Raw genomic sequence first — 11,179 nt, 5'->3', positions numbered from 1 at the left:
TATCATTTTACGAAGAAATAATATCAGACCATTTTTGTAGATTGTTTTTCGAGGAACAACTTTTACATACAACATTTTTCAATTCCGTCAATAGCTAAGGTTTTACAGCGCTCTGAAGTGAGTACTATTTTTCAGTACTCTTAGCTATACGTTATATATATATTATGTGTGTACTAATAATTATTTGTCATCAGTAATTGTTTTTTTTGTTATTATAATATTTTTAATAATTAATTTTGCAATATTATTTATAATTAATTGTTGACTCTTTTCCCTACCACCCAGGAGGTAGAGTCTGGAAGCACGTTTTTTTTTACGTCGAAAAGCAGGGCTGAAATGTTCTGTTCTTGCAGTGCTGCATGGGAAAGGAGCCAATAGCCAATATAATTATGTATAGTTAAGAGTACTGAAAAATAGTACTCACTTCAGAGCGCTGTAAAACCTTAGCTATTGACGTAATGAAAAAATGTTGTATGTAAAAGTTGTTCCTCGAAAAAAAATCTACAAAAATGGTCTGATATCATTTCTTCGTAAAATGATAAAAAAAAAGTTTTATTGAAAAATATAACTATCTCTATTATCTGAACATTTTCGCTGATAACTTTTTATTTATAGTTCTACGACAAAAACTTTACTGCGCCAAAATTGTAGAGAATTTAATTTGCAACAAATAATGTTAACAAATTTTTTTTATCAGATAAACAGTTTAAGAGATATATCTTATAAACCATATCTTCCGCTATTTTCAAGATGGCGGCCGTGGGACAAGGGTGGCCACCCCACAAACTTGGTGATAGCTTCACACTAACCCCCTCTACACATCAAAAAAATAAAATTGCGTCCTCTAAGAAATGCAACCCCAAATGTAACTTTTCAATGGACTATTACCGAATTTATGTCTAAGTAGTCTCTAGTTTAGACACGAAAAATGTTTTAAACGCAAAACCTTAATTTTCATACAAATTTATACAAGTTTCTCTATCATTAAAACAACATCTTTACATTCTAATAATAAATTAACTATCTTGCAACCCGGTTATCTCAAAAACCTATATGCACTATATACGAAACTTTGAAAATTAGCATATCGTTACAACGCTGTCTTACTTCAAAGCCAAAGCAAACTAATTAAGACAATATCTTCTCTATTAAGACTTTGGCTTTGTTACTGAATTAATTACTCCAAAAGTGGCTCGTGCAGAATGCAGTTGAATACGTCAGAATTTATTAGCATTATTATCTTCTTTCTACATTTATTCTTCAAAAGGAATAGAAAATGATGTAATAATATTGACATTTTTATTTGGAAATGTCTAGCATTTCCATATAAAGTTTCAGTCATGTTTCAGAAATATTATATTTTACAAACAACTTAACCGCCTTCAAATTGTCGCCTTGAAAAAAATACAGTCGCTTTGAGAAGCCCCCTTTTTAAAGTCGGTGAAAAACCTCTTCTAAAGACTGACAGAATGCAAAGATCCAAATAGTACCAACGACTTCGGTTAGATAAGGAACGAGTCGGATAATGTAACGAACCTTTGAACGTCCCTTTCTCTCTTATCTTACTCCGATCATCTTTGAAACTCGTAGAAAACTGTAGAATTTAAATTAAACTTGCTAATGTCTCTGGGATAATTGCTGCTTTTAAATAGTTCTACAGTATTGTCGTTTGTAATAGTACCTAGTGTTTCTTGTAAAGGTACTGGTGTTTATTTGTTTGGTTTCACGATTCATTAAAGCAGAGTATTGTTTAACTCAAGTATCTACGAGCTATCAATTTGATTGAATACATTAAATTATTTTTGAGTACGTTTTTAGGTTACAAATGATTCAAACAAGACTTTTTTAAAGGGAATATGCACCTAATACCGATTTAGAAAAATAATTAGATGGGTAGGTTTCAACAAACTCATCGGTTTAAATTTTATTTTATAATAAAAGTTCTTGCCTTGATATTCTAAAATAAACAACAAACATTGAAAAGACGTATACCTAGTTTAAGAAGAGATAAAAGTAAAACATATTTCAAATAATTTTATTCAACTTTCCTTTATAAAGAGCTTATGCATAGTTTCTCATCAACGACTTGGAAATAATCTTCTATATAAAAGAAATGGTAAGATTTTTTATAGCTAGTTGCTTGTTGGAATTTGCTTTGTTTAAAGAAAAAAATATCTAATTTAAGAGTTTAATTAGTTGGAATAAATTTATTCCAAAAAGTTTTTAAATTTATCTCTTGATTTCATAAGTCACGCGTAACTTAAAGAGCCTAATTACTTCAGTGAAAAACAACGCCGTTACGAAACAACTAACTACATAATAAATTGTATTAACGAAGTCATAGTAAAAAGCAATTCAAGCGTGAACCTTCCTCATTATAGGTATAAGATCGAAATTGATTTCCAGTTAATCACTCTGATCATATTAAATCGAAAGATTAACGATGATAATTTGCTTACCTGCTCGAAACTCGGCACACATTTTACGCGGTTAAACACATCGGTGGGTATAACGAGATGAGCTAACTATCATGGCGTAATCACTTTCAGACTTGTTAACGTAGGTACATTTTTTAAGGTGCAATTAATTGGGGTACATTTTACTAGTATCACTCACTTCTAAATCATATCATTCTAGTAGCCTCTGTATTTCTTCATATAAAACACCGTATCGTGATTAATTCGATTAAATCTTACAAAAAAAGGTTCTTCACTCATAAGATGGATTAAATGCCATTTATATCTGGGCGAAAAAGAACATAAATATCGTCTATATATATCATTCGGTTACGGTTGGATTACAAAAATCCTTACGTAACAATTCTGACATCCAAAGATACCTCTGGGTTGGCGGGAGCTAACATTTCCCGGTCACAGCTGCATCGCGGTCCGCGACTAACGGCAACTTAATTACGACATCTTTTCTTATTAAAGACTTACTAACTTTCAGAACTTTTCTAGCATGATAGACGAGAATTGCCCGAGATCTCCATATCAGGTGATTAATGTGTCAACTTCGGTCTAAAATATCTAGAATTGCAATTCACCCCGCGAATATTTTAATACTCTACATTTTTCCTTTAAAACATTATTCAGTTTGTCTTTGCTGTCGAACTTTAAGGAATGAGCGGGAAGTTCGCGAAATATTCGTAGCGATTTCGGATTACATGAATTTTAAATTAATATTATGGAAACACGAATGAGTTGAATGGAGCAGATTTTTATAAAAACATCATGAAAACTAGAAACTATAGGGATATGTAGTAACGAAGTTCGTGTTCGAAAGTAACCAAACATTTTTAGAAAATTTTTACATAAAGCACTGGTACCTATCAACAAACAGAAAAAGGTTTCACACAAACTCTATAAATAAAAATAATTTAACAAACTCTTGGTTTTTAACTATGAAACTTTCTAAATTACAGTAGCTTTGACCTAAAATTCGTTTTTCAACTTTTCCGTGTAAAAGACAATCGTCGCATCCTAAAAAAGTTTTATGTTTGAATAAAAATTATGCAAATATCAAATATGAAAGTCGAGCGATCGCCAACTTTTAATTTTGTACCGAGGAGCGGGTCGCATCCTCTCAGGGGATATAAAATTCATACTTATGCAAATAGGAAATTATTTTGCTACATTTTTAACGTAAAATTATATTAAATTTTATGGCTCATTTGGTGGTTATGAAAGTAATAAATAGCGAGTCAATATTATCAAAGTAAGACGATGTTACGCATAAATAATAAGTAATATTGGTATTCAGTAGGCTAAAAAAAACCTACCATGCCAATTTCTTCTCTATTTTTTCCATATATTTTAGATAAGATTTATATTACTTTATTATAAAAAAAATGAGTGTTGTTTTAAATCACAAGAAAAATGTCAGTTTAATTAGTATGAGCATTTCTTAATCACATCACTTTCGTACTAGAAATTTTCTTTATGCAAATAATCCTTCTGTGCCATGCCAAGTTTTCATATTCCTTCACTAGTCTTCAACGGCGATTGAACTCAGGACAACAAGTTCTAAAATCACGTTATCTTAACCCTTGTATCAAAAATCTGGAAAATTATAACAATACTACATTAATTTACATTTTTCCAAATCGTAACCTCATTCAGACACTCCTCATAACCATTAAGCTTATAACGAGAAAACCATTTATGGAAGCCAAGTCTTGTGACTAGTACCTATTCGTGAAGTCTTTTGAAATGTTGTGCATAGATTAAGTTTACGGTTTTTTAGAAATAAGGAATCATTTTTAACAAGCTCTTTTCTATATGAAATGAAATGAAATACGTTTATTATGGATACATAAAAGATACAAATATATATGTGATCGTTGTATATAACCGACTTCTATAGTCTTGATTTCGGCCTTATTTTGGCCTATTTTAAATTGACAGATTTATAATTCAATTTTGTAACCTTATCAAGGATCGGTTACAATACAAAAATTCCAGAAGATTATTTTATTAAAGCGAGTTTTTAACAAAATTTTTCTTATTATTTAATAAACAAAGTTTAGACAGTAACATCCTCTATCTTTAATTTAAGTCACGTCACACTTAATTCAATATGGCGTCCCTTAGAGGACATTATTTAAAACTTTCTAAAGCAGATATTTTTCGCAGAATGTTTTACTTAGTCTTTCAGTGTTTCTGTTTATTTGCGAAATAATACAATTTGGAAAACATACAATACTTACTTTATTCGATGTACTTCAACATACATTATACATACATATTTTCATGGTTTTTAATAAGAACGTAGCAAAATGGAACATAGACTAAAAATGCAAGTAAGTACCTGCATATTTTAAATTACATGAATATCTACAGAAAGTAGATAATTTTTAAATTTAACTAAAAAGCAATATTTAGCACATTGAGAATGTCAAGCAAAGTAATAAAAAAAATTGTTTTTGATAAATATTCTTGAGTAGGTAACTTAATTTTGACACGTATTCTATTAAATATTGCATTGTGATTTATTTCTGTGACCTATTTTGTCCCGGTTTCTAACTTAAAATATGGATGCTGTAAAACCATAAAACCATCTTCACTAAATTATACATTTGACAGTAATTTCGAAACTTTTCAATACTTTTGAATTATTGAGCATGTACATTGCCAAAACTTTGTTTTACACGATTTCAAACAGGGAATAAAGTATACTTACATTTATATTATACACAATGCGTATTAATATTATATTTTTATCCTCTACCCGGCGGTTGCCTGGAAGAAATGGCTTATAAGTTATAGCCATAAGGCCGCCCACTATATGCCGATTGTATCTTTTATTTTATGTCGTCTTCATTTTGTATTTCCTATACAGTGAAGAATAAATGAAATAAATAAATAAATAATACATAATAATCTTTTTGTAAAAGTGTGCTTGTATCAATATTATTCAGTGTATGTTTTATATGACGTGCAGTGGAACCTTCGTCATTACAGAAAAAAGGAAAACCCGTAAGTTTTTCGGTTTCACTTGGGTTCCACATATTAAAGAAATGTCATGCAATGCAACAGATTTCAAATTTATATACACACTAGGTACCTGCGCATTGAGGTTTCACCCGCGTGGCTCCACTCCTGTTTGTCTTATCGTAATGACTAATGATATATAGACTGTAGTCTTCCTCGATAAATGGGCTATCTAACACCGAAATAATTTTTCAATTCGGACCAATTCCTGAGATTAGCGCATTCCAACAAACAAACAAACTCTTCAGCTTTATAATATGAGTATAGATATACTATCAGTTACAACTGTCCACCGATTTCTCTAACGGACAAATCTGGAATCTATTCACGCGGTTAATCTTTTTAGAACGGAATTTACAAAGGCAAAAATTGTAAAGAATCACACAGCTCGCTCATCCGCTTTCAAAGCGGATTGTATGCACCTTTAGATATATTCAATAGGAGGAATCAGGTTGTTTGCGCGATTAACTGAAACGTTTTAAATGGCTTTTTAAAGGAATTTGGATATTTGAATTGGATAAAATATAAATAGGTGAAATTTAATCTTTATATTATACTAGGCTGTTGGCCGCAGCTTCGCCTGCGTGGAAAAGATAAACATGATACAAATATTCATCCCCTATTTTATCCCTTGGGGGTAGAATTGATCAAAATCCTTTCTTAGGGGACGCCTCCGTCCTAACATCTACCTGCATGCCAAATTTCAGTCCGATCCGTCGAGTGGTTTGGGTTGTGCGTTGATAGATCACTACCTATATCAGTCACCTTTGAGTTTTATATAATACTAGTGGTCCGCCCCGGCTTCCCCCGTGGTACATATTTCGCTATAAAAGGTAGCCTATGTCCTTTCTCGGGTATCAAAATATCTCCATACCAAATTTCATGCAAATTAGTTCAGTAGTTTAGGCGTGATTGAGTTAGAGACAGACAGACAGAGTTACTTTCGCATTTATAATACCTATTAATATGTATGGATATAGATATAGATGAGATGGTCTTAACGTAATCCGGGAAATCATTTTATAACCGAAAAGCGAAGGCATTATAATTTTATTTAGCTATCTACACAAGTTATCCTATAAAAACTAATTTTTACACGATAACTTAGACATAGATCATCATCATTCTTCTTATCTTATAAAAAACAAAACTAAAAGCTACAATACAAAATACATTGAATATCTTGCATTGGTGAACGCTTCCAACAAGACATCCACAATGCAATATTGAGCAAATTCTTCAGAACGCCAAAGTTATGAAAGAACTTTATCAGTGAAGTTACCGCTCGAACTGAAAACTTCATCACTCTTTCTAACACACTTTGATTGCTCGATGGACTGCAATTTTAAACAGTTTGTAAAGAAAAGTACATTGAAAACCGTTAGGTATGAATTAGGATTTACTTTTTTTTATAGAAGAGTAGGAAAACGATAGCTTACCACGAGGATGCATAGGCTATCCTGGTGGTAAGCGATCTCACAGCCCATAGGCATATCTACAGACGTGTCCGAAGATTTGTTGCTGACTTTTAAGGTGGGTATATGTTAGCTCTCTTTTTAAATGCCTCAATATCGTAGGCGCTTTGAAAATATATCGGTTGTACTTGTAGGTACTGTAGAAGCTGCATAAACGTGAGGGTAATAAAACAAGCGTCTCAATCTGGCAGGACAGAAGGCTGATCACCTACTTGTGCGTAAATAAAATCGATCAGAGAATCAGTATAAAATAAGTAAATAACCTATTTTATTTTGCTCAGCCTCTTATCCCATAAAGGGACACGGGAATTCACTTAGCGGCCTGTGATTGCAATGAAGTTAGTTAACTAAAACATATATAAAATAATAAAAAAATATCGTCTTGTTGATAAAGTGGGTGGCTTTGTTGATATATCATACATGAATGAGAAACTGCATGCCTATTTCCATAACATCTCGACAATATTACCTTAAAGTTTAGTGATTATGCACTTGGAGAAAAGAATTTAAAATGCATGCGTGTGTAAAAGCTATGAAATAAACTTACACATGAAATAAATTATTTATTTATTTATTTAATGACATCTAGCCAATTTTGCTAGTTAAGTTTTTTATTACATCAAATTCTCAACCAATAAGAACCAGCTTGTAATCTATTATAATCAGGCAAGCCTTCCGTTGGTCCAACAGCGCTCACAGCGGTCGTTTTATTATAAATGTAGTTGTACGCAACATTCTTGACAGTGCTGGCTGTAAGCGCTGAAAGTTGTTCAAAAACAGCTGACAAAGACTCTCTTTCATTTTTGAAAAGGACCTGCATGCCAATATCGAAAGATGAGTTTATGACGCCATCTTCTCGTTTAGCCAACTCTAGCTTGACCGCATTCACGGCTCGCTGCACATCAGCATCCGTCGTCGTTGTACACAAATGCATCCAAGTACCTTGGGCAAGGTGAACACAATCCTCAACCGACATACGAGGACATACAATATACGTGCCCCACAAACCTACATCGCGGTACGGTATGTAGAAACATTCATAGCTTTCACAGGACACGCTCGAAGATGCCTGCGCTTGATACGGAGCGTGACGCTCAGATCCACCTTGACTCCTGTGCCAGGAGCCAATAATATGCTTCGCTACTAAAAGTGGCAAGTAATCACTACTCGTGTAACCAGCTACTTCAAAAGCAAGTGAAACATGAGCGAATGGCATCGAATCGTCGCGATAGAGAGTTTGGGATCCCGTAAAACGACACGGACCGTGATCCAATGGTTCATTATCACACGGCAAATTACCGAAACTTTGTCCGGCACGCGCCATTATGCTTTGATGGGTCACCCCTCCCGAAGAAGCGAGAACTATCCGTAAAGGCGTATAATTTTTCTGTAGGAAGTGATAAGCGCAAGCTCGATTGAACCTTTTCAAGTTTCTCGTCGGACCGGCGACTCTTCGTGACAATGTGGTTCCTTGGAACGCAGTTTCCTTTAAATACTCAAACATTACCGTCTTAGGATCTATATCCAAATCGAGTAATTCCGTTTCAATGTTTTGCCTTTCACACGCCATTTCTTGTTCAGATAATTCTAAGTCTGTTAGGATTTTAGATAATATATCCACAACTTCATTGGAGCATTCGCTGGGACAAATTCCGGAGAACACTTGATATTCTCGTGTCGTTATCGCATCCATTTTGATACCTAGATCGCTCAGCGTATGTTCCAAGTTCTGTTTGTTCATGGAATTAAAGCCTTTGTATGCCATATGTTCTATGAAATGACATATTCCATTAGAGTCACTGTTTTCGTACCTGGAGCCGACTTGTATAAACAGTCTGAGGCAAGCTAAGGGGCCGCCGGTTTCTTCAGTAGCCACTCGTAGTCCATTAGATAACTTCGTGACTGTCACTACTCCAGCGTGAGAAATGTAACTTTTTGTTGCTTTGAAGAGATGTTTAGTTGGATTAAAACCTTTTAATACATTACCCAAAATCATTATTAACTCAGTCTTATAAAATTGTCTAATATATGAGTAACGACTGGTGTAGACATTTGACATACATAATTTTAATACCCTAATGTCACGACTAGATACAAAAAACATATCATTAAAGGTTCTATAAACATATAGGTTAAAGTAACACAATAATTTGATGTGAACATAGAAGACAAAAAATGTGCAGTATCGTATTAAATTAGCATTTTTTCAATTTAATGTTTACAATATTAGTAAGGGACACATTTATTAGTAAATTAGTAAGAACCTGTGATTAGAACACTACCCACTAAAAATAACTTCGAAATGACGATTGTCAATTTGACAAAATAATCAACAGATATTTATGATTTGATTTGTATCTATTGTTTACGAATATTCACCAAGAATATTATCTTCAATTCCTAACTACATAATATCTATTAGAAGTAACGAACAAAACTCAGTGTAGCTACATAATACCTTGTAAGAATGTGGAAGTTTATTTTAAAACACAACAGTTTTCGGAAACTACCATTAAAAACATTACAAATACGCAAATACAACAGCAGTTTTGTGCCTCAATTCGAACACTTTCTCAACACACAGGCAAATATGAACTGCTCCCAATTGACAACAGGTCTAATAGTCGCCAATGAGGAAAGGGAAAGCTTCAATTCTTGTGTCGGAATATTTATTAATGCTGGCTCTAGATACGAGATGGCACAGGAAAATGGAGTCGCACACTTCTTCCAACATATTTGCTTTAAGGGAACTAACAAGAGACAGAAGAATGAACTCGAAAATGAAATAAGCGAAATTGGAGCAAAGTTGAAATGTTTCACAACACGCGAGCTAGTCGGCTTCTATGCAGAATGTTTGAATGAACATGTTCCCCAAGTCGTAGACATTTTGAGTGACTGCATATTCAACAATGCTTATTCTAGTTCCGACATCGAAATCCAGAAATGTGTCGTTTACCAAGAAATGTTAAAATACGATACTGATACATATAAGGTCATAATGGATTACCTCCACACGGGTGCGTTTCAAGGCACGTCCTTGTCTCAAACTGTAATGGGGCCCAGTCACAATCTGTATAATTTCAGCGACCAAACTATTAAGTCGTACATAAACAAGATGTTTGTACCGTCTAAAATCATTTTAGCCTGTGCGGGAGGAGTGAAACATGACCAACTATTAGGTTTAGCGAATACTTACATAAACAAATTTGATGCCGCTAGATGTTCGAGCTACAATCCATACCGATTCACCGAAGCCGATATTCGTTACAGGGATGATTCCCTAGAAGTTGGTCACATTGCTTTAGCATTCGAAGCCCCGCCGTTTCAGCATGAGGATCGTCTCCCGATGGAACTGGCCGCAGCTGTTATAGGAGCATGGGATAGATCACAAGCTGGAGGTGATAATCATGCTGTATACTTGGCTCAAGCCGCTGCGTCTGGGTTAGCAAATTCGTTCGAATCGTTCTACACCACATACAAAGATACAGGTCTTTGGGGAATACACTTCGTATCACCTCGGATGCACATTGACGATATTATAAATTGCATTACCCATGAATGGATGAAATTATGCAATTGTGTGACAGACGCAGAGTTGCTCAAGACAAAGCTAGCGATGAAGTACAAAATTATTCTTCAAAATCAAAAAGCGGAGGACTCTTGCAAAGATATAGCTAAGTGGGTGTATTTTACGGGAGGAGTACCTACAATGCAGGAAAAATTTCGGGCAATTGACAATATTAAGGCTGATGAAGTGAGGAGAGTGTGTCACACGTATATTTATAATAGATGTCCTGTGATTGGGGCCTATGGAGCCATTGAACAGCTACATCTTAACAGTAGACTAATGGGCTGGACGTACTGGCTAAAAGTTTGAGGATATGGAAATATATTTAGGAAAACTATAAGGCAGGTTATTTCATCTTATCGGTTTGTTTACTTTTATATTATATTTGTTGATTATTTATATTTGAGGAAAACGACTAAACCGATTTTGTTGAAATTATTTGTAAAATTAGTCACTGCATCAAAAAGTTGGTGGCTATAAAAGTCTCGGACAAAGCTTACTTTGTAGTCCCAAAAGTTACTCCTAGCGCCATCTAGTTACTTGTCAGATATACAAAATATAGAATATTAATATTTTATAAAAAATATTCTTTAAACAAGTACAGAACAAAAAAATAGATAAAACACTGAAATTGTTGGTTGCAT

At 33.9% G+C, this 11,179-nt stretch overlaps 2 protein-coding genes across 2 annotated transcripts; one reads left to right on the top strand and one right to left on the bottom strand.

Annotated features, from left to right (window-relative positions):
- Positions 1–7,522: 7,522 nt before the first annotated feature.
- LOC123705488 (mitochondrial-processing peptidase subunit beta-like) lies at positions 7,523–9,213 on the bottom strand. The gene has a single exon (XM_045654271.1). The coding sequence runs from the start codon at positions 9,069–9,071 to the stop codon at positions 7,587–7,589; it is 1,485 nt and encodes a 494-aa protein (XP_045510227.1). The 5' UTR covers positions 9,072–9,213; the 3' UTR covers positions 7,523–7,586.
- A 128-nt stretch (positions 9,214–9,341) lies between these two features.
- LOC123705489 (mitochondrial-processing peptidase subunit beta-like) lies at positions 9,342–10,854 on the top strand. The gene has a single exon (XM_045654272.1). It carries the CDS (start codon positions 9,435–9,437, stop codon positions 10,842–10,844), a length of 1,410 nt encoding a protein of 469 aa, XP_045510228.1. The 5' UTR covers positions 9,342–9,434; the 3' UTR covers positions 10,845–10,854.
- Positions 10,855–11,179: the final 325 nt, after the last annotated feature.

Source organism: Colias croceus, chromosome Z (assembly GCF_905220415.1).
Source record: "Colias croceus chromosome Z, ilColCroc2.1".
In the NCBI taxonomy this organism is placed as follows: domain Eukaryota; kingdom Metazoa; phylum Arthropoda; class Insecta; order Lepidoptera; family Pieridae; genus Colias; species Colias croceus.
Note: the sequence above shows the minus strand (reverse complement) of the source record. Positions and strands in the feature narration are given on the sequence as shown.

Coding starts and splice junctions, on each gene's coding strand:
- LOC123705488 (XM_045654271.1), bottom strand. CDS start 9,071: ATGTTTTTTGTATCTAGTCGTGACATTAGGGTATTAAAATTATGTATG.
- LOC123705489 (XM_045654272.1), top strand. CDS start 9,435: ATGTGGAAGTTTATTTTAAAACACAACAGTTTTCGGAAACTACCATTA.